Below are 24,205 nucleotides of genomic sequence, written 5' to 3'. Positions count from 1 at the left end.
CTCTGTAAAATATTAAATCCCAAATCATTTGATCTGCGTGACACAGCAGTTGTTGCCATATAAGTGTTAGGATCACTGGTGTTGTGTAGCTCAAAGACTGAGGTCTAAATATTTGTTTTAATGAAATTAGATTACCTTAACTTATGGCCCATTGTTGCTTGTGATTGGTGTCATCTTGGATAACTAGAATTACAGATTCAGAACTTTTTTTGGCAGTTAATGCTCAGAGAAACTAGTGAATTTGGCATGTAGATGTAGCTAATAATGAGATCCCAAGTGGCATTGTTTTCAGGCATCTTTTGTCTGAGTTAGTATTGCATGATTAATGTGTTGGATTTTGTCTTACAGGTTTAAAAAAGGACCTTTAAGGTTTTTGGTTTGATCTTTAGCAACTGTCTACAGGACTGCTTTGAAGGGACATTTGAATTTTTCATAGAAAATTTTTTACTTTTCAAATAAAGAGTCAAAGGAGATAATTTTGTTACTCTTAATGACATTCATAAAGAAAATTATAACCATTTCTGAACCGCATAATAAATGCTCACTGCTGCTGAAAAGGTTTTCTACTGTAGGGTCAAAAGTATCGAATTCTTTAGTCCACCGGACCACAGAAGTAGTTGTATAACTTCTAAGGAAGATAGGAGCACAGAAATATTGATATGGGTGAAATTGGTAAGCATAAATGTAGCTCTATAGTAGATCACAGAATAGAGAAAATAATATTTACACTTTGGAAATATTCATCATCTAGAGACAGTGTTTAAAAAAACCTCTTTATTATAACTTTGAGCTTTATTTGTTATGTGCTATTAAGCCCCACAAAGAATCATTTTATGCAGCTGGTTGTGGTTTGAGCCTACTTTATTATCCAAGGGGTCGATTGTTGCTATTACCGTCTGTTCCAAGTTGGTTATTGCTGCCATTTGCCACCCCGCCACCATCACCAAGCTTGTTTTTGGGAGTTTCTTCTCAGCAATACTCGCTGTTTTGCAGGATGGTTGGGAAGCATTGTTTTTATGTATTTTTTCTGTAGAGATTAGGGGAAGATGGTGATAAGTTAATTAAGCTAACTCTACTCCTTCACAGAGGAGGCACACACATTGTAAAACAGAGAGTAAAGCAGAGCAATAAAACCCTAGTGAAGACTCTCAAGACTCTCTGAGCTGAGATAAAACAAGTGCACTTAAGTTGGGTGATATATAAATACATTAATTAATTTTTTCTCTGTTACCATTTTTCGTGGGGGACTGAGTTGGCTGAATGCTTTGAACTGTGCTCCACCTTTCTGCCTTTATTACCTCTTTTAATTTTTCTCTTAAAACAAAACAAAACACAGGGACGGTTTAACAGCAGGGCTCCTGGTCTCAAATGGCACTCACTGCAGAGCCAAATGGGTCTGTGTGGTTAGGGTTAGGGTGGGGATGGGGCTTGCCCTAGAGGTGGAACTAAGCCAATGTCATGTGCAGTGAGCAGCCTCTCGCTGAAGTAGCCTCTTTATGAATGTGACTTCACTATTTGCTAAGAGATCATTACTTTACTAATTCATATCTACATAGCAAAGAGCCATGTGCTGCTGTATCAATATTCATAATCTCATTTATTGAACCTTTAAGAATACTGCAGTAACAATAATGACATCAGCCTCAGCTATAGCTTGGGATTAGTGCTAATTAGTATATAGCCTGCTAACACATCAATCTAAGATGATTAACTTGGAAACATTAAAGCCTGCCATTTTCCTCTTGAGGATACTCGCTAGTTGACATTAGGTTTTAGCCAAAGCGTTATTATACTAATCACCAAGGATAAAATAAACACTTTAATCCAATTTCTTCTTGCTGTGATATTGTAATCAACATTTTTCACAATTTTCAACATTTTACACCAATTATTAATTTATTGATTGGTAAGTGATTCCAACCTTAGCTAGTTAGTTTAGACTAAAAAAATATTGTTGCTAACTTTGTTAAAAAATTGGAAACTGGAAAGTTAGAAAACTAACTGTTTAATTTAGGTGCAGCAATCCACATCTTTCACCCTTCTACATGCACTTCTGCTCTCCATGCTGACAAATGTAAGGAAATATATAAAAAAAATAACAAGAGGAAGCAAAAATGACTCAGTGAACTAATTATGCACGTCATGTTAAGACTGTAAGCATCCAGGTGACTCGGCATTAATCATCATTCGGTTTGTCACATAACTGGCATGCACAAAGCTGCTGCCACAATGTCATCCTGGGATGACTACAGATGCATCCAATTTGCTGTCTGTGTATAAATTCTGCTCCGCTTCGCCATAACACTTTTTTTTTCTCCATCCGAGTGTGATGGAGCAGATAAAATCAGATCCCCAAAGAAGCCCCAAACATTTTCCATTTTATGAAAACTGTTACAAATGGAATTTGATTAACTTTGCATGAATCTCCTGCTACACTCTTTTTTTTTTCTTTGTTACATCCAATTTTAAAAGTCACTCAGCTCGCTGTGAGAGAAACTGCTTGTCAGGTAATGAAGACACAGTTAGTCATCGATGGCCACCCACAGTCTCTTCCAATCCCAAAGCTATGATGAGATGCAGCATCGCTGACACTGCTGGTGCTCCTGGTCAATACCCTGCATGCACAGTGGTGTTCATTAGGACTTTGTTATGAATTTCGCCATCGATATTACATCGACTTGAACTAATGAACAAGTTTCTCACCGAGATGTTCACAATTACATTCTGCCTGCCTGAAAGCTCTTCCGTGTCACAAATGTGTTTGATTTCCGCTTTGATTTGTCCTCATTTATCTGAATTTTTTTGATCTCCCAGAATTATCGTTTAGTAAACAGTAGAGTTAAATACAGCACAAGCATCCAATTTCCCAGAAATGAATGAGAACACCATTAGTTATAATAGTGCCACATAGCGCTCAGTGAATGATGTTGCTGAATTAATTTTTCTCTTCAAGTATTTATAATGTTTGTGCAGAAATCCATGAGCTAGAAACAATAGTGTATGCATGAGCATATGTGTGGTAGGAAGGAAATGTTACAGACACAGAAATAATTAAGAATCATATTTTCTGAATTCTGTCCTCTCCCCAGAGCAGCACTGAACGATCTCGGACAACCAGAGAACGAGTGCTGGCCTTCGCTTGACTGTGTGACCAGCGAATGAGCCTTGTTCATGCGTCTCCCTGAGTGCCACTCCCACATCACCATGAACTGTGAGCAGGACTTTGGCGACGGGGGCTTGGGAGTGACCCTCACACTACGACTGCTCATGCATGGAAAGGTTGTTTATGAATGAATGCACGCATGCTTCAGCACTCAAGGCATTTTCAAGCACAAGATTTGTCACAGCCTCACACATCACAGTCATGCGAAAAAGAAAAAGCTTTCGCAGGATTATGTGATAGGCAGGCCTGCGAAAAACTAAGCACGCCCTCACTGTTTCCACGGGAATTGAGAGGGCAAACAGCAGCCAGGCACTGATAATCAGATGCATTTGATTAATTGATTATGACAAAGAGTGAGCACCTCTATAAAAGCACAAGTTCTGGCAGCTTGCTGGCCTCCAGGATTCAGCTGTGTGTTAACACAATACCACAGTCTTTACAGGAGTGGGCGTCCCAGCAAATTCACCCTAAAGTCAGACCGTGCAATGCTTAGAGAAACTACAAGCCGCATGTGTCAAGAACCAAACAAAGCCTATGAGCACAAACATGATGGCCAGGTCCTGCAGCCAGAGGTACTGGTCATCTTGGAGTCACTGACAGTCAAGATGGTTTCAAAGGGTGAAACAGAGGCCGTTAAAGCTTGGCCGAAACAGGGCCACAACGAAATGGCTGGAAAAAAAATCAAGGTGTTGCAATTACAATAACGCCAAAAATCCTAAACAAATAAAGTCACACAGAAAACGATTACTTTAAGTTATTGCTGCTAAAGGTTATTCTACAAGCTACTGAATCATGGGGTGTACTTAGTTTATCACAGGTGCACATAGAGTCCTGTGAAAATGTTCTTTTTCACAATCATACATGCTAAAAATAAACAGTTACTATGAGGGTGATCAGTTTTTGCCTTTTCCCTGTCTTCTATTTATGCTCTATCATCTTCATCTCTTTGCATTCAGGAGGTTGGCAGCATCATAGGAAAGGTGAGAATTCCTATTTTTAATTCTACTCGTAAACATACATGCATATATAAAGGTAATAATCATTAAAGAAGCCAATGATTTCTCATATATGGGTGATGTGTTGCTTTTATATAACTCAGTAGCCATTTTCCATCATTCAAAGCATCTGCAGAATAATTTCCCTCTGCCTTGATTTTGTTTTGAATCACCAGAACACAAAGCTCTGTAACAAAGACTTGCTGTTCTGAATATTCCCATCCTAAATGTAATTGTCTTCAACCAACCCTCTTAAGACCTCCCCCACCTTTCACAAAGCACCATAGTAATCCATCAAACAAAAACATTGGAGCACCGACTGCAAGCCTCCTGTTGAAACTGAGCTCCAAAGACATACTGCATTACAGTTGGCCCCTTGTGGGCACTTTTAGTGTCTGCTAGGAAATGCCTATTGAGACTGTGTTGCTTCAGTAGCCCCTACTATCAAGCCTTATGCACCTACAAAAGGCATCACAATGGATGAAAGAAGAAAAATAGAGGAATATAGAAAACTGTGAAGTGCTGGAAAGAAGGATTTTACAATGGATGTGCAATGCATTGCGAAAGTTGATATTTCAGAAAACAGAAAATGTAAAAAAGGAAGGGGGTGAAAGGGTTTGAGTATGGGGCATACTGTGCAGCTCGACAGAGTGGGAGGCACTTTGTCTGAAGTACTCGGGCTAATAAGTTGTCTAAATAATAACTGCTCCACCCTCCAGCCTTTTTTTCCCCTTCCTATCTCTTTGGGAAAACCTCTCATCCTTTTCCCATCAATAGAACACCAACAGCACAGTCACAATAGACTCCAAGTAATACGTTTCCCGAGATCATAAACAACAGTGTTTGCCGAGGTGTGAGATGACATTGCTTTTGGTACTGGTGAAAGAAAGTGGTCCTCAGTTGCTGCACGAAAGTGTGAACAGAGGTATGACAGGTTGGATGGAGTTTAGCCAAAATAAAATAGCAGAGGGGAGACGAAGCAATCAAAAAATCAGCGGAGGATGTGCTGCAGTGTGACACAAGTCTGACAGAATGTTATTGTCGCTGGCAGGAGTTCTTCACACGCGCTGCAAGCACAGCCGTTACAGCAGGTGTACATTTCCTTCATATGCTCACATGCTGTATATTTGATATGTTTTTGCAAAATTAGTGCAAATGACAACATCGCTGCATACACTGCAGACTGAAGCCTTATCAATACTTTTTTTTTCTGAGCAATTTCCATCTAACGTGGTTAGAAATGGCAGATTTTGCCTAACAATGTGATGTAACAGTTTGGTGAACTGAAGCACATTTGCATCTGTTTAAAGCTGTCCTTCGTTTTGTCTTTTTTCAGAAAGGAGAGACTGTGAAACGAATACGGGAAGAGGTACAGTGTCCATGATTTCGATCACCATTCAGACATTTAATTGAATTTTTTAGCATTCTGCTTTGCTAATTATTATGTTTTTGTGTCATTTGAGACTAGTGAATGCAGCTTCTCTGATGTGACTAGCTGTTACCGTGCACCACTCTGTCCTTCTTTTACATCAAGACATGAAGCCACTAGATCTCTGTTATTTTAGGCCCTCAGTATGTTCATCTCCAGAGAAAACATAATTTAATCTCAAGAGGCCGTCTAATACTGGTCAGGCTTTCTGGCAGTTGCATGTAATAATAATACAGCTCAGTTCTCTCTCCTTGTTTTGGAGGTTTGAGTCTGAAAAGCATACAGAACAGGTGCATTGTCCGAATTGCCTTTTGGGCAATAACAGCACCTTTTCAATTTAAATCCTCCCTCTCTTCCCTTCGCTGCACCTCATCTAGCTGCTCTCTCTCTCTCTCTCAATTTTCTTTTCTATTTCTTTTTCCTGCTTAAAACAACTTCCTTTTTTCTATGTCTGCTCCTCGATTCCCTCTTTATAAATCTCAAGGGTGCAGCCAAACTAATGCCGCTTGGATAACTCTTTGTATTAGAAAGTAATTAGGCTGACACTTTACAGCACATTTGATTCTTTCTCTTGCTGCTAAGGTTTTATGTCGTACTTTATGAGGCATACGGATAAACAGAAGAATAGTGAGGTCATGGGACAAGGCGGCTCGGCAGAGCTGCCGGACAAACCTCTCACTAGTGGTAGTCATCCATTCATCCATCCATCTAGCTTGGCAGTTCTGGCCTTTTGTTACTTCCCAATTACATGAGCCTCATCCTGTCAGTCCTCACTGGGCCTTACAGTCACAGTGGGGGGAATGAGTCAGTGGGCTGACTGGAGAAAATGTCCCAGCGGTCAGAACACAGTCCTGTGTCCGCTCATGTGACTTTACCCAGAAATGCCAGCATACAAAATGGAAGAAGACGAGGGCAGAAACAGTGTCACCTTCTCATGTCACTGTTATGTCATTATCACTCTACTTTCTCTAAAAGTATGAGCTGTACTGCCTCTTTAGAACAGACCAAGAAGAACGAGCTGAAATTTGGGGAAATGTGTATCTTATTTTTAGTTGTCAAGAGTAAGAAAAGAGGAAGGGTATGTTATTTGTGTTTGTATGTTAACTATGGGGATACAGCGACCAAAGGTAAAAAGTTCAGCATATTTTTATACTTTATTTTATGTATTACATAAATGGGACACAGTGTGCTACAGGCATTTGCTAGGCCAGCTCTATCTTCCCTGTTTCCAATAAATTTGTGTGAAGATTAGCGTCAAAAAGTGGAAATGGGGCAATCACTAAAGTGTCTCCAGGCTGTCCAAAAAGCTGGAACAGGCATGCTCCTCTTCACAAGTTACACTACACTAAGTTACCATGACTACGTATATAACCTTAAATATAGCATCGCACCTCCAACTGTCATACAGAACAAATGCAAAAGGACTTATTTTCCAACTATTCCTTTACTGAAATTTAAATAACCTGCTGACTTCTGGTTCAACAGAGCAGCGCACGAGTCAACATTTCAGAGGGATCCTGTCCTGAAAGGATCATCACCATCACCGGCTCCACAGACAGCGTCTTCAGAGCTTTTACCATGATCACGTACAAACTGGAGGAGGTATTTTTACTTCACTTTTATTTATATACTGCTGAGTTATAGCAATCATTTTCTTAAGGAGTTTTAGTATATAGTATATTACAAGTGAGCAAGCTGTTGGTAAAACAGAGAAGCCTCTGGGAGAACCATTCAAAGGGACAGCCATAACTGGTTGGAGTGAGGGCAAAGAAAAGATTTGAAGAAGCGCAAAGAGAGAAAACAAAAAAACTGGACAAAACATAAACTATGGGAATAAGAAGACAAAGTTATGATATGCAGTTGCAGCTTATAAAGACAGGAAGTGAAACGAAGGGAGAGGAGGAGAATCTTCAGTGCATCATGGGAAGTCTCCCAGCAGTCTTAGCAGCAGGGAGTTTTACAGACACCTGGTCCGGCCATAACTATTGTCATAAAAGAAAGGTTTAAGGCGAAGTTGTTTCTGTCAGCTGAACCAAAATGAGCCTGCTCTCTGACAGCCAAGCGCTCTGTTGGGGTAATACAGCACTATGTATATATTAAGAGGTTTGTAAGCTAAAATGAGGCCTGTTATTCATTGCTGTAACACTCAGGTGAAATGAGCTCATGTATTTATTTTACAATAGTTGTATGCATATGAAGGTTTGTCATGTAGGAGACCAGCCGGGATGAAATGCAGTTTGCCTTTTGAAGTTGTCTAATTCTTAGTGAAGCCATAACATCTTGTTTGTTGAACCTGGAAAAAGTGAAAGAAGCCATTTTGCCACATTAGTACAAGAAATCATTTCCTGTGCTTCATCTCTGCTTTACCACTAATGTGCTTTTATCGCTATCGATTATACTCTAAACTGCAGTGATGGAAGGAAAAAAAAAACCTGACTATATTGCATAGCTCTTGATGTGCTTTCATATTAGATTACTCTGCAGATGAACATTTTGAATAGGTGGATGTAACTGCTGTTGCGAAACCATTCAGACCTTTGCAAGAATGTCATTATAAATGACGTGCAGCAAGCTGTTGGATTACATCTGTCATTTTTATTTCTTTCCTGTTATTTTCTTTATGCTTTTCTGGAGTGCTATGAACCGTCCGGGTACTAAAAGAGGAAAATGTTACTAATTTGTACTCATTAATGAGAATGTGTCGTCATCTATAGGTGAGTTATGGCAGTTTCTTCATGCTATTAATCCCCAAGGTGGCTGTCCATCACAGTGCTAATTAATATGGTGGAATGAGGGCCGCCTTCGCTGTGATTTAGCGTCACAGCAGATACGAACAGGTGCTCTCTGCTCAGGTCGGCAGCCTTCAGTAAACATACTCTGGCTGGGAGCACAGTGCAGTATTCATTAAAGATCTTTCACACTCACCCTGAAACGCCTGCGTTTCCATGGCAACATGTTGGCTGACCCACTGTGCACTGCTTCCACCATAGCTGAGTTATTGTATGTCTGACACTTTTAATTAAAACCAAAGGGAAATAGTATAAATTTGGGGCACTGACTATTAGTATACGCTTTTGTTTCTGTCTCAACAGTTTGTGATTACAGAGCGGCTCGACCTCACTCATTCCCAATTTGGCTGGTGATCAGTTGTGTGAGTTTTGTGCTCACGTGATTTATAGCTCATGTTTTCCCCAGCTGCTGCCACATTTATGCAAATGCAGTGATCTAATGATCAGGAAATTCGCTACACTTTCATACATGTAATTTGTTTTCAGGTGTTGAAGCACAGCATGAATAAAAGCCACATAATCTCTCTGTATTGGAGCCCTTACCCCACCAGCAGCACAATATGCTTTGGGGATTTAAGCTGAGGAACCCTTTGTGTGAGCGGCGCTTGTATAACCAGCCATCTTAATTCCACCAATTTTGCTTTAAGAGCCTCTCTTCTCTATGGAAAGTATCAAAACGTTCACACTTGTTAAGATGTGGCTCGTATTTTTAGATCAAATCAAGAGAATGACGCCGAGAGTCTTGTGATTGTACAGATGAGCCGTGTGTGCATCTTCTAATGAGACGAGACGTCAGAGAGCCCGATCTGCCTCGATAAATATAGACGCGGAGCAGAGATTCACAAGAGGCACACCAGAATATGCTTTTCAAATTTTAAAGTTGAGTGATATTAGACATATTATACAGTTTCCTTCATGAGTAAAGTCCCATAAGGCTACACACACATGCTGTCCCCTTTTACAGGAAACTCTGCTGATTTTACCGACTGGCCCGAGTGCAAACCATTCAAGTCGAGCTGCATGTTTTGCATTCTGTCAGATTTGCTGTTGGTTGAACTCTGATGGGAAGCATATTTACATTTCAAAGCTTCACAGAGAGACACTGTTCATTAATTAAAACCTCGATCTCCACCCACAGCAGATCAGATGGATGTTTTGCTACCTGCACTATAAAAACACTCATCAACTCAGTCTCAAAATCCAGTTTCTGCTCAGTTTCAAAGCAACGCATGTTGAAAAGAAAGGCATATGAACGCATTTACTCTAAAAGTTTGAATGTTTAACTTTGGCTTGTTATACAGGTGATATTGTTTCCTTAAGGAAACAACTGAGCTGTCATCTACAGCAAGGAAAGGAAATGGGGATGTATGGAAGAAAAAAAGAAAAAAACATTTTTTGCAAGACCAGATTTTGGGTTATTGCCTCAGAATTTCAAATTATTAACTCGAAATTTTAAAATAATAACCTGAACTATGTTCAAAAGTGAAGTCCTGAGGTAAATAAGGATATTTCTCAAGGAATCACTGATTTATTTTAAAACTTGAGTTTCAAGAATGCTAAATGAACAAACTAACAAAAAAGAAAAACATATCCTCACATTACATTTCCCTGAAACATTATTAAATCTACAAAAGAAAAAAAAATTTTTTCATGCCTAATCTAACGATTTAACTCTTTTAAAAAAGCTCTCCAGGACTTTGCTCCACCCCAATACAGGAACATAGAGACGCAGAGACGGAGGTTAATAAGGTGCAGATGATGGATTGCTCTTTACTCTATCTGGCTCACACCTGACACTTCCTGTGTGGATCCCACTGGCTTTTTCTGTTGTTGGATTCCTGTTGATGCAGCAGTAATTACGTTTGGCTGCACTATAACTGGTCCAGCCCAAACCATGATTATATTGTCTGCACTGGTGTCATAGTTTTAGACTGAGATGTAATGCTAATGATGCTATGAATCCAAAACTGACTGGTAAAATGAGCTGCGTTCAATCTCTGTCTACCTTGACCCACACTCTTAGACCCTCTCTTCCTTCTTATGCTTTACTGTTGACTCTCAAAACCATTTTTGCTATTTTTCTAAATCTCCCTCCAGGACTTAACTGCACTGGTGGCCAACGGCACCATCAGCTCCAAACCACCGGTTACCCTCCGGCTGGTCATCCCTGCCAGCCAGTGTGGCTCCCTCATCGGGAAGGGAGGGGCCAAGATAAAGGAGATCAGGGAGGTGAGCACCCAGAACACAAATCCAGTCCATGCTCCATGCCCACACTTCACAGAAAGGTTCATATTTGAAATATTTGACAGTATGAATCTCCTAGAAAAGAAGCTGTACCTAGAAGGGAGTGGTATGTTTTTCTAGATTTTTTTCTGGTTTTTAGCAGGCTGCATAATTGCCCACATGCATTTTATATAGTAGAAACTCTAATTTAGAATTGCTGCATTTACAGTTCAAATATGATACTTCAATAAGAACAGATACATAGCGATCAAATTTGTCCTGTGTGTGTAATTAGCTGCAACTAGTGATAACAGGTTGGCATATTTAATGAAAAAAACATTATAGTTAGAATTTCTATTTTATCTATTTTCTGCTAATTAGCAATAAACACAGAGCAACTGAAGCTGATAAGAATCTGAGGACCTGTCAGCCAAAGGCAAACAGCCAATAGCTGTAAATTATTGGCAAAAAATTTGATCGTTTTTTTTAACAATTTTTTAATAATTTTTTCTGCTACTTTATCATTTTCTTAAATAAGGTGTAAAATTTTGTGGTGTTTTCACAAATAATAAATTAGAATGGCTGTTACACTTACCAGCTGTTGCAATCTAATAAACTTATTCTCTTTATTTTTGTATGCAGATAAATTTTAAATAAATAATTTAAAGTTAATTGAGTAAAACATATCAAAATGTTTCTCTTTCATGCATATTAATGTGTTGCGTATAAGCCACATGATGTAAATCATTTACTGTTATATACAAAAAATTCAGGCACACCATGCATATGATATTATTATGCCTGCAGGAATATCATATGCATGGCATATGTAGAAGTTATGAATAATTCAGTGTGGTAAAGAAATTTTTATATTTGCTGTTACATCACTAAAGTTAAGATACGGACACTACACAGTTTTTATGAAAAGTCTACAACTTCAGAAAAATCATTGTACTCGGTTATTTTCAGTTACAGTTTTCATACATGTATTCATAAAAAAATATGTTCAGGTATTACAAACTTTAAAAAAAATCTGAATTCTCAAAAAAACGTTTGTTTTGTTTTGTTTTTTACATACTTACAACTAAAAAAGCATTATACATTAGCATTGTATTGCATCTTGATTTGGAGGGTAATTGCATTCATATGTCGAATAAACAGCAATTTATATTCAGTTATTACGACTAACGCCTGTGTTAGCTTCACTGTGAGGATCAATTTGATATCATGAGCACCAACTCAGAGAAAATTATATTAGTTACTGAAAACATGAACCCAGTTTTGCCATTTGAATGTAGCTGACCCAGTTAGTTTTGTTTGTATTCGATCATAAAACAAAATATTAGAGATACAAAATGCTCACCTCAAAATGTTCTGTGAAAACAGAGGAAGTCACTAGAGTGAAATTTTTTCTGTAGTTTAATAGCAATGCATCTGATAGCTCTTGGTGCGTTTCACCTAAAAACACAAGTGAACACTGTTAATATGAACTATTTACTTTTTGGGTTGTGAAGTTTGACCATAAGTGCAGAAAATTGATGAAGCAGTCAAGCCCAGATATATTTACTTAACACGACATAGGCCGTGACTCAGCAGTGACAACAGGAAAAACTCCTGACTGCATTCAGGCCCAGTTGAAACGTTAGGATTAAACGTATCAGATCCATTGCCAGAGACATCTGACTCCTTAACTGAAGCTCTGTACCAATCTACAAATAGAATGTCGCTCATTTTAGCTTAACCTTCCCCAGTAATGGCATCCAGGTGATTTTCTGTGGTTAGATGGATTCCGTTGTCTTGTTCATATCCTAAACTTGTTTCTGTTGTTTTGTTTGGTTGCCACAGGACCCATCAGTTACAGAGACAATGGTGATTTGTGTGTTTCAACGATCGCTTCCAGAAATAGGTCGATATCAGCGAGTGTAGATAAAGCTTAAAAAGTTTTAACTCAACCGGCACTCTTTGCCGTCAGGCATGCTGTATTAGTGATACATCAGCTACAATTAGGAGTGTGGCATCTTGTAATTGTAGAAGTGGATGTTGTATTTGTCGCGATTTGACGTTTAGCACGCCGCAGTGCAGCTGGTTTTCAGTAGAGATGGAGAAATATAATGTCAGCAAATCCAGCTCAGAGGGGGACAAAAAGAAGCTGTGGCAGTGTAATCGCAACTCAACTTATCTTTAGGATCAAGCTATGTTTTTTTTTTCTAAAAACCCTATCATTTGCAGAGCACTGGAGCTCAGATACAGGTGGCAGGGGATTTGCTACCCAACTCAACTGAGCGAGGGGTGACGATATCTGGGAATCAGGACTCGGTAATCCAGTGTGTCAAGCTCATCTGCACAGTAATCCTGGAGGTAGGAAGTATACCATTCCTCTCTTTCCTCCATGCACCCACACCTTGCTGATATTTTGTCATTGCTCTGCTCCTGCAGCTCACATGTATGCTTTTATTTCATTAGGATGCTGTCTGTTATTGTCTGTTTCACTGGAGCAGAAATGAATGCATTTTTAAGCAGGGTAAACCCTTAAATGCAGCACAGAAAATGCTCAGTTTCTCTATTGTTTGAACCTTCTGTAATTCGCCTCGCAAGACATTGGATAAAGTCGAAAGGTGCCTCTCTCAGGTCAGAGGACAGCATTCTCGCAGAGGGCACTAGTCAGCTAACAGAAAACTAACAGGCCTGCAGCGAAATCTGTCCACCTTTAGACAACAGCTCTCTTGAGAAAACCGAGGAGGAGATGAGAGGAAAACAACCCCAAGCACAGTTTCACCCTGTGTGTTCATGGGAGTGCACAAGTCCTTTTTGTTTTAGCATCGCAGCTGGACCTGACTGACTAATTGCTAGTTTGATCCAGTTTTCCAGGGCTTTCTTCAAAGGCTTGCGAGTTTCATTAGGATTCTGTACCAGTGGCGCCTTGCTTTTGGCTCAAAGATTTAAATTATGCAAAGTTATACAAAAAAAAAAAAAATTGCTGTGACTGCTCTACATTTTCAACCCCAAAACAGTATTGCCAACACTGCAGTTACTTGATAAGATATACAGTGTCATGTTCAGTGCATAATCTCCTTTTCTTTTTGGTGTTTGAAGAATTTTATCTTCAAATGTCAGTGGATGGTTGATTTATCCAGAGGGCGAACCTTAGCAAAGCCTTGAGCTGTGACACACACTAAAGCTCAAAGCTATTATCCACAAAAAGTGCTCACTAGACTACTTCATTTATTCAATGAATGACTAATATTATCAAAAGAAAAATAAGGCTGGGAATAATGTCACTGTCATTAGCAGTTTAGCTCATCATTAACTGTTATTGTGTTTTAATGTTGCAGGGAGTTTAACACCATTTGCACTTCATTTTTCAGGCTTCGGCGCCATCGCTGATTTTATTTCAGACTAGCTGTGTAAAGCTTATCCATGTCTAAAAGATTTATTCATGGTAAAAAGCTTATCTTGCATTCTCTGACCTCATGGCCTATTTTTGACTCCTTAGTCTCCCCCAAAGGGTGCAACCATCCCCTATCGACCAAGCCCCTCACCAGCTGCTCTCCTCATCGCAGGAAACCAGGTGAGAAAATAAGATTTTACCTCACACACTGGTTAACTTTTCTGTGATAGAGTAGCACAGTGATTCTCAAAAGATGGGGTGAATCCACCTTTACAGATATAGTAGCTTTACTGGGGGTTACACCAGGAGTTGAATTAGCAAAAAGTTAATGAATTTGTTTCTATGGGAACAGGAAACAAATTAGCAAGATTCAGTGCGACATATCCTTTTATCCTCTCAGTTTAACATACTAAAATGTCCTATTTAGTCTAAAACACTCATGATATTTGAGGGGGAGGGACTGAGGGTCTAGAAGTACTGGGCCAGATTAAAATGTGACCTGATGGTGAGAAACCAGGCACAGTCTTCCATGATTCCTCATAAATGAAATAACTGTTGTCAAGATATTTTGCTATGAGAGAAAAATGTCATCACAGTGGTGCAAGAGGAAAATTCAAGTTACTAGGATGTGTGGAAAATGAACATCTGAGTCTGAACCAAAGTGGTGAACATCTGCATTTAAATAAAGAATAGATAATTGGAGAAACACCCTTCAACCACATTACGAGTGTTGATGTTACATAGTTTATCCACCAGAGGCGACTCTGCAAGTTTGAAGCACCGCAAACAACCAGCAGCCCAGGCGAGTAAATAAATATGTACAGATAACAAATGTTAGGGAAATCTGTTTGTGTTGTGTGCGTCTGAAAGAATAAAAATATCAGGTTTTTAAATCACCAGCTATCGCTATAGTCTTGAAATTCCTATATCGGTAACCCTCATTAACCCTACCACAAAGAGAAACACTATTTTTTGTACCACCTAGATGCTGGCTTTGTTTGTTAATCTTAAAAGTTGCCACTCTCTCTGTGCCATTATAGTCTAAGAAAGGCTGAATTAGCATTCGGGTCTGCATTGCATGGAAATATATGATTGTTTAAAGCATAATGGTTATTGGAAAGTGTGTGGAGGTGTTTCCATTCACTGCATTGTTCTTCGCTTGGATGTTTTGGATCTTAGACAACCTTGGACGCTAACCCCGGTGTTGAAACAAGACTCATGCAGAGGGTCCTCAGTGGGGGATCAGTTCTTTTATGTGTGTGCATGAGGGTGGGATTGAGAAGTACTGTATATATGCTGCTGTTTGAGAAGGGACAGATATCCACCCTCCCATGGAGCGAGTCACAAGATTAGCAAGTGAGACTGGAGACCTGCCGTCTCCTCTGGCTACAGCAGCCAGATATTCTGCATAGCTGTCAGCAGTTCCTACACAGTTTGTGCAGCCACAGACTACGGTCAATTTATGGAATGGCTTTGTGTTTTTGATATTCTTCATAATAGGCTATCAAATTAAACCCGGGGCGTGATCCTGGTCGCTCGGAGATATCTTTAATGAAGGCAGTGGTGTGATAAGGGATGTTTGTATAATTTGTCAGAGGAGAAAATGAAGTGGAATGGGAAAGGGTCTGTGGATGAGTCATAGCCTATAAGCCTGTTAGGTGTGGCAAGGTGTCAGAAATGGAGCCTTGAGAGCCCATCTCAGGCCTAATTTCTATAGCTAAAGCCAAAGACAAAAAAAGAAATGTGATTTTTTTTTTCTACTCATTATTTTTGCATCATATTTACCAGTAAAGGTTTCAGCTGGTAAGCACAGACACCCACGAGTCATCACTGTCAATTCAAAAATAATGGCAGAACTTGCAAAACATGAAATATTTGGGTAATAAGCTCCAGGACATATTTTTATTTTTTTCTCGTCTCCTTTTCTCTTGTGTTTTTGTAGGTGTTTGAGGCATCAGAATTTGCACCCCACCCTCTGTACTCAGTCGCACAGGGTGGCCTGGACCTCCAGCAGGTAACTGGACAATAATACGAACAGAAAAAAAATCTCTCCAGGATTCAAACACAGGTCTTGGATTCCAATGTGGAGCGCACAAATTAGTGTCAGGGCTGCGATGGTCTGCGTGGTGAGTGAGCAGAGGGGTTGTGTGGTATGCCCAGAGTTACACACTCCATCATATGGCATGAGGTATTAAAAACAACAGCTGAGTGTAAGCTGCAGCTATTGTTCTGGCCTGTCATAAGAGCTATAACCCCTCCTGAAACACGATGCCATCACACACAGCACCACTACCACCTCCACCACAGCTCTGCCATCTCTTTTTTAGTCCTGCCTCGCTCTGCTCCAGAAACATTGCGGCTTTAGGAATATTCCTCCCATGACAGCAGTAGCAGATACTGTCATGTCAGAAAGGAAACAATAACCTTTGACAAAAAAGCCCCGGACTTAAACGAAATCTAAATGTGGCTCATGAAATATAAAGAGTCCCCAAATAAAATGACTTGTGCTCTAGCTGGTAGGATTATTGCAGTGAATTTGTGGTTTGTGTATGCTTCCCTATATAAATAGAGCCTCTAATATATTGATCCATTGTAAAGATGAGCTCGCCTCTCCAGTTTATGACCTTATAGGATGAACTGGTAATAGCAGCCAGACCACTGGCGTCAGGCAGAATCGAGTTAAGCTAAGTGCTGTCTGGTCGAGCCGTAACTATACTGAGGGAGGGCTGCACAGCATCCCATAGATAGATAGATAGATAGATGAAAATGGGAAGAAGAAAGCTTTACACTGGTGAAATAATGATCATATGTTATTATTTCAGTTGGTTATGGTTGACTTTTACATTTAGTATTGTTAGGATTTCACAAAAAATATTTCTGTAAGAAATACTTGGGTTTAGCTAATTGTTTAAAGGATCATTTCACACAAATCAAGTAAAAAAATAATAATAATTTTGACTTACCTTCAGTGGTTATCTTCCATATATGTTTTCTTGCCCTGGTTTTAAGACATTTCAGGTTTCAGGTGCCTGTTATCACACTGCTGCAATGTAGAGAAAAGGAATCTTTGTGCAGTTTAAAGCAGTTAAACCGTTGCCTTTAACCCTAATCTTCTGTTTGAGGTCCCAGAGCTCGAAAACGCACTTAATTTTAAAAGCTTTCCTGACATGTCTCAGTAGTGTTGCCAAAAAAAATAAAAATAATGCCGTACTTCTGTTTCTCAGAGAGCCCAGCTGTAAAATCTGGTTATAATGCAGATTTTCTTTAAAACTTTATTGGAGTTGACAGGAGTGTTTACGGCGTAATCTTTCCTCAAAATTAAACTACTCTGTTTAAATTTCCTGTTCTATGCAATCACTGGTTCATGAGACTTTGCTGGAGGTTTGCCAGCACGTCGGGATACTGTCGTTTTTCTGTCTGTAAATGGCTTTTTGGCAACCAAAGTAGATTACATTTTAGATTGCATTTGTTTAGAAATGTGCTCTCATAATGAGTAAAACATTCATTCATATTCCTTTTTTGTTTATAATAATGCCCACTGGTCATTTCTGTATTTTGTCCCTTTCACAAAATGTGCAAGCAAGTTTGTGGCAATGAGAAGGTTCCACTTCAGTATTTTGCTTCATATTGGGTTTTAATACATTCAAAGAGAGGGTGGAAAAACTAGTTTTATTAGGAGAGCAGTGGAGACTGAAAAAGCCAAACAATGAAGAGGTAAAGGCAATCTCAGCTAGGTCCAAGGCTTTAGAAGTCTTGTATTTCTTAACTCTGTGTCAGTTTCTCACAATAGTCAACCACAATTTTTAATATAAATGATTAAAACTGATGAAGTAGTCCTTATGTAATCCTGTGGACTACCAAGAGTAAAGGTACACTCCCCATATAGATATGTCCTGATGAATGTTTTATAAGTCATCTTAATGCACTGAGCACCACAAGTCAAATCCTACTGGCCTCCTCAGTACTGGGATGCAGGTAGACGTCTCAGGAGTAGATATTTCTAAATGTGGGCGAACAAAACAAAAACCAGAAAGTCCCCAAAGGAAAGCACTGCACTGTCATCCACCAAGGTCAGTGGCTGGTATCCTACATTTAATGGCTTCTTCGTTTGTTCATTCTTCACCATCTTTCAGGATCTTTGGCCGAGCACTTTTATGTGATTTTTCTTGACAAACAGACAAATTATATTGCTTGATGGATGCAGAGTGTTTGCATTGCTTGAATCAATACAAGTGAATTTAGTTTTTTGGGTGTTTTTGGTAAAAGTGCGATCAGTTGGTTCCCTTATTATCATTTAATTTTGCTTATCAGAAAAAGGCACGCATTGACAGCGAAGCACTTCCATTAAGCGGCTGCAGATTTATTGCTTGTGTGCGACGTTTTTATTGCTGTAATTTACCTAATGTACGATGCTCTTTTTCAGGCCTACACTTTGCAAAACCAATATGGCATTCCACACTCAGAGGTATGACCATTTGATGGATGTATTAAAAATTTAATATTACATGAATAGTTTATGGTTTTGTGTACAATCAGGTTCTTCCTCTTTGTTTTAAAGCTGGCCAAGCTACATCAGCTCTCAGTGCAGCAAGGCCTGAGTCCTATTGCCCAGCCGGCTTCAGCTGTCATACCCGGTGTGTATTCAAGCATTTTAATCATTGCTTTCTTAATTGCAGATTGCTAACCTGTGTTTAGACATCAGAAATAAATGCCAGCTGTTTTTATCTGCGCTGATTGTGAGCTTTTGTCAATTAGAAGCGAGGAGAGGGGGGCTTTGTAGCTTTCTTATATCTCCTAGTGTGAGAGAGAAACTATTAAGTGAAACGATATGTTGTGCGCAGTCAGAGAACTAGGGGAAAGAAAAGAATGAGTGCCGTGTTAAACATCAGCCCATTAAAATGGAAATTAAATGCTTTACTATATCTGGCAGTTTGCAGCTGAAAGGGTTTCTCCTCTATCTCAATGGTGTTTTTGTATGGCTCTGCTAACTAAAAGAGCCGAATGATATTTCAATTCAGTTTTATTCAGTTGATGCGTGTATTTTCTCTCTTATCAGGCATGGACTCAAACTCTCAGACGTCTCAGGAGCTGCTTATTCCCAATGATGTAAGGAAAAGCAAGTCGATCTTTGTGTTTTTGTTCTTTATGTTGTTTATATTGCCCCATTTGAGCAACAGCAAAAACAACAGGAAGTCGGCGCTCAGCTCACATGTACGCAGCACCGAAGCAGGTGACTGGCTGCGACTGCAAAGACGTCTGGCGTGACTTCAAAAGAGACGAGAGAAATGCTTGCGACTTACTAATTATCCGCGTTATTTTAACCTCGGACTAACCCAAGGTTAAAGGGATTTTGAGCTGATATGGATCCTTTCGCATTATTGTCTGGGCTGCAGTTGCAATGTCTTAGAGGGACTCCCGTGAGTGTTCAGTAAATCCTCTCATGTTCCCTGACCTACTTAGAAGCTGTCTGCTGTCAAAACAGCCAATAAGGAAACAGACAAAGATCCTTTCCCTCTCCACTTAGCCTCCACCAGGGTTTGATGAAATGCCTCTCCAATCTGAGAGATGAAAATGCAAGACACACATTTGTCTTCACATTCACTATTAGTTTGGTCATTTTGGTCAGATGGCCTGCTCTGGGATATTTGTGTGTGTGTGTATGTGTGGGTGGTGTGTGTGTGTGTGTGTGGGTGGGTGGGTGTGTGTGTGGGTGGGGTGGTGTGGGGGGTTGAAAGTTGAAATTGTAATGAGGTCATTTATAATTGAACATTTAATTATCCTGAATCATGACTATTCACAATAATGAAATGTTGCTCTGAAAATTCAACCATAAGGCTGGAGTTTAAATTTCTTTAAAAAAAGGCGCTGATGAAGTGACTGAAGCAGGAATAAAACACTCTTTGGACCATAGAGTAATAAAAGCTACTGAGTATTTAGCCACATGGCGGTGTTGAAATACTCCTCTAGGTGTGTGTTTTAGCAATAAAAAAGGGAATAAAAATAACTTTAACTCTGCTGTCTTTGTTGAAAACAAGAAAAAAGGAAGAACTGGACTAGTTACTCAAGGGTTCGCTTAACTGTGTAGGATATAGCCACATCCCTGAAACAACATTTCTAAAATGCCTGAAGGCGTTTCTTCCCCCATGTAAACCCCCCGCATGGCGAGCAGCACAATGCATCAGAGGTATGAGAGAGTCCAGTGCTATACGTGACAGGGACAGCTGTAAGCTCCAACCATTGTTCCAGAAGAGAGGACTTACAGCTATGACTGAGCCTCTTCAGCCCAGGCCGGCCACACTCCGGCCTCACAATCCTGCTCTGTGCTCGCACACTGAACGCCGAAGGAGAGTTGCACGCACACACAGATGTATTCAGAAACTGCTTACACCCAGTCAGCAGTATACTGTAGTTCTGCGGTGGAAGGAAGATTTAGCCAGAAGAAAAATGGCTGCACCTTTGCCATCCCATCCCTCTTCTTGTGTCCTTTTAAATGACTGCCTCAGCAGGAAACCAACAAAATATAGGCCACTTACAAGTGAGGACGACGAGCATTGTGTAACATTACTGTTTATTAAAATAACTGCTTTTAAAAAAGCCCTAAAGTTTAATTATCAGATTTTTTTTTTTTGTTCTTTTTCTCAGGTTGTTCACACACAGATGTGTGTGGGCGAGCTGGTGTAAAAGGCCCATGATTTTTAGTCTCAGTGGGGTAGAGATCTTATCTGTGATTTGAGCTCTGTAGGGAGCATTGTTTCTAGAGTTGCTCTCTAGGCTGGCCACTCTCTGTGTATCTCTCCCCTTCTAAATAAACTGCTGAGCCAATAATAGCCAGGCAGACCAACCAGGTCGCTGTGTGACAGATCAGACATTGTGGAACAGGCTGCTTACTTCTCAGGAAAGGAATGTAAAATGGAGGGAGGACATTGTGTTTGTGTGTGTGTGCGCGCGTGTGTGTGTTGTGTACTTCTGCCTATACGTCAGCCACTGTTAAACTTCCTGCACACTCACTTACTACAAGTACTTCATCACTGTCTGGCCCACTCGCAATATATTTGGCAGCATAACCCTGTCGCCTGAGCCTTGACACCCTGCACTTGAGCTGTTGCCCCGAGCTTTGGCTCTGCTGAATATTGTCACTAATGGCCAAGGGTGCAGGTAATGAAAGCAAAACAAAAGTGATAATGTATTTTGGAATGCAATAAAACTCGTGTCATTGTCTAATCTGCTCTCAGCAGAGAGAACACTCAAGCCAATGGGACTGTATATTATATATTTGAGTTATTTTCCCATTATGTTTTCCATTAGTGCAGAGATGCATCTAGCTGGCGTGTGTTTGGGAAGTGATTTGTTTGGGAAGTCATCACCACTCTGAGGAATCAATAACCTTTTAGCCACTCAGATTAATGAGAGGCAAATGTGCCTTCTCTCGTCTCTTTTACCGGTGCGCACACAGTAGCAATTAAGGGAGACCCGCCAGAGGGGGGGGAGGTTTGACATGCATGATGAATGACCAATCCAGTGAAGACAAACAATGTAATTGCAATATTTGAAGTGGGCTGCATTAAGTCAGCTCAACAGCAGTGCAGTTTTCATAGTGTTCCCGCTCCTTTGCCCCCTTTGTCAGAATCACTTTGATCAGCACAACAGACCCGACAGTGGGAAAAAGCTGCGTTCAGTCAAATGATTTATTAAACCCCCCAGATTCTGTATCTATACATAGTAATTAATTTTTCCATCAAACTGACCCGATCTGTCTCGACTCTGTCCTTCCGCAGCTGATTGGCTCGATCATTGGTCGTCAGGGCACTAAGATCAACGAGATCAGGCAGGTGTCAGGAGCTCAGATTAAAATCGGGAGCCAGCTGGACGGGACAAGCGATCGCCATGTCACTATCACAGGAACACCAGTGAGCATCAACCTGGCCCAGTACCTCATTACCTCCTGGTAAGGCCCAGTGACACACACAGCCATCTAATGAATCATTGCAAGCACAGGCCTGACAGAAAAGCACCGACTTAAAAGGGTCAAAGGTCGTGCTATAAGTGATAATGAGGTGCTGCTGGTATGAAGAATGAGTAAGAGCAGGTCTGTGTTGTGTGCTGGATAGTAATGTCTTGTTGGAATTCAGGCATTGCTATGCTCTGACATGTTTTTTAATTAGCTTTCTTCTCTATAAGAACATAAGGAAGGAAATTAATCTGCATTAAATATAGTTATCAGTTCTTGCTTTTAACAATTCAAAAAAATAACTTTTTTCTGCTTCCAAAAGAGGAAAAAAAACCAAAAACATTCCCACTTTAATCCTTGTGACTGATTCAGATCAGCTTTGCCTCATTATTTTTTGGTATTCCTTAAACCACATTTCTTTCTGTGTAAAACATATACTACCAGTGACGAAAAGGCGTCAACAATGATAAAAAAAAATGTTTATATACATTTTGTACTCGATTACACCTGATAACCAACTACAATACATGGAGGGAGTCAAATGAAAGGTAGCCCGGAGATTTTTCTGGACACCAGAAGTAGCGGCAAAAAATATTCCAGCAAAGTTGAACAAGTGTTGAAGAAAATCGTACTCACTTATGTTTGTCACGTCATAAACAAATACTTTATTGAGGGTGAGATATCAAAGAATACTGCTAACAGCTACTGCAGCAATAAAGTGGATCACAGTGAAGTTGCTCAAACCTGTAAAACAACTGGGTCAAAAAGTTATGGGAGACAAATCAAATGGAACAAATGACACTCCCTGACAAAGATTTTTTTTATCAAACGGTGGAGGCCGGCTTATAGACCTGCAATATAAACATCTATATCCATCCATTTTTCCACTTCAGGGTCACAGGAGCTTGGAGCCTATCCCAGCTGACATAGGGCAAGAGGCAGGGAATTAAAAGGGCAGTGGGTTTTTCCAACACTTGTTTTTCATGCCCTCTGATTTTTCTTATTTTCATATTTGCATTCTTTAACCTCAAACGGACGCTGACTTAAAAGGCATCACTTCCAGTAAATCCGGTTATAATGTGACGCAGCTCCCTCTGGAGCCACAAAAAGCTTTTTTTTTTCCACACATGCATTAATGCTTTCCAAGACCTGCAAACAAACTGCAATAAGTAACTTTGGTGGAGTTCCCCTTTAATGAGTTTCCAGAAACTTCCCCCAGTGTTGCAGCAACAGAATAATCCTCTAATCTTCCTTCCCTGTCCTATCTCCACGTCTCCCTTTTCTTTTCTTTTTTTCCTATCATAGTTTAGAGACAGCCAAATCTACAGCCCAGGCAGCCAGCATGGGAAGTCCAGTTGACCTCAACATGGCCTTCACCCAGCCAGCCTCCCCAGCTGCTTCTCCTGCACCCACCCTGGCTGCCGTGAGCACCCTGACCCCAGCTCATGTTCTGGGAACTCCGTACGGTGCCATGCCCCTCTCCGGGCTGCTGGGGGTGAAGTCCGTCCCCTTTCTGACTTTGTCCAGCCCGGCCCCAGCCGTAGCCGTCACTGCAGCACCCTCCCACACCACTCTGGCTGCCTACACAGCCAAAATCTCCTCAGCCAACTGCATCAAAAAGCCAGAGAGACAGAAGTTCGCTCCCTACTGATGAAGCCTCTGAGCTCCGTGCGCAGAGAGTCAGATGAAGGACAGCTGCAGTGTTCTTTCACAAACGCCTGATGTAGCCATATCCGCTGGCAGAGATGCTCTTGCCTTTTATTCTATGACACACCAACAGAGACGAGACCAATGGAGATGTGGATAAAGCTATTAAAAGTTATTTACGACTATAGATAATTTGTGAGTTACCCATGAATTGATGGACAGCTTTCATTGTCACCTCATCACTGTTATTGATCACGAAAAAACAATTTAAAAAAGGGCTGAGATCTCACCTGAGAGACACATGTTTACCCGTGTTTACATGTGTGTCTCAAGTTAGAGATCAGCTAAGTATTTATCCTCAATAAATTTGTAAATTATACTCAGATGACAGATGCTCTACTGTATGATGCTTTTATACAATGTCTACGTTTGCCTCTTGAAGTTTTTAAGAAAATTTGTAAATGTCTGGGGGGTGTTTTGTTTTTGTTTTTTTAATAATCCGTGCTATATTACTGTACTTTACGTTGTTCAGTGTTATGTCTGTTTTGTTGGAATTTACTTTGAATGTGCAACTTGGTTAATCTTTATTTATTAGTATTGTTTCATTTATTAAAAGTCTTTGG

General features: G+C 40.1%; 1 protein-coding gene across 3 annotated transcripts in view; it reads left to right on the top strand.

Annotated features, from left to right (window-relative positions):
* Positions 1–24,205, top strand: part of LOC116324761 (poly(rC)-binding protein 4-like) — a 34,697-nt gene extending 10,492 nt beyond the window's left edge. For 2 of the 3 annotated variants that reach the window (XM_039603975.1, XM_031745484.2), the window contains exons 2-14: positions 3,090–3,279; positions 4,120–4,143; positions 5,495–5,527; positions 7,073–7,189; positions 10,474–10,605; positions 12,829–12,957; positions 14,093–14,167; positions 15,930–16,001; positions 18,411–18,452; positions 18,546–18,621; positions 19,044–19,093; positions 21,763–21,932; positions 23,241–24,205. In XM_039603975.1, coding sequence (XP_039459909.1) covers positions 3,172–3,279; positions 4,120–4,143; positions 5,495–5,527; positions 7,073–7,189; positions 10,474–10,605; positions 12,829–12,957; positions 14,093–14,167; positions 15,930–16,001; positions 18,411–18,452; positions 18,546–18,621; positions 19,044–19,093; positions 21,763–21,932; positions 23,241–23,586 — 1,374 coding nt within the window. In that variant the 5' untranslated portion in view covers positions 3,090–3,171 and the 3' untranslated portion in view covers positions 23,587–24,205. The remainder of the gene's footprint in view (positions 1–3,089; positions 3,280–4,119; positions 4,144–5,494; positions 5,528–7,072; positions 7,190–10,473; positions 10,606–12,828; positions 12,958–14,092; positions 14,168–15,929; positions 16,002–18,410; positions 18,453–18,545; positions 18,622–19,043; positions 19,094–21,762; positions 21,933–23,240) is intronic. The other variant, XM_031745485.2, reaches the window with a different exon arrangement.

This window comes from Oreochromis aureus, linkage group 20 (genome assembly GCF_013358895.1).
Source record: "Oreochromis aureus strain Israel breed Guangdong linkage group 20, ZZ_aureus, whole genome shotgun sequence".
NCBI classification, from domain to species: Eukaryota; Metazoa; Chordata; class Actinopteri; order Cichliformes; family Cichlidae; genus Oreochromis; species Oreochromis aureus.
Note: the sequence above shows the minus strand (reverse complement) of the source record. Positions and strands in the feature narration are given on the sequence as shown.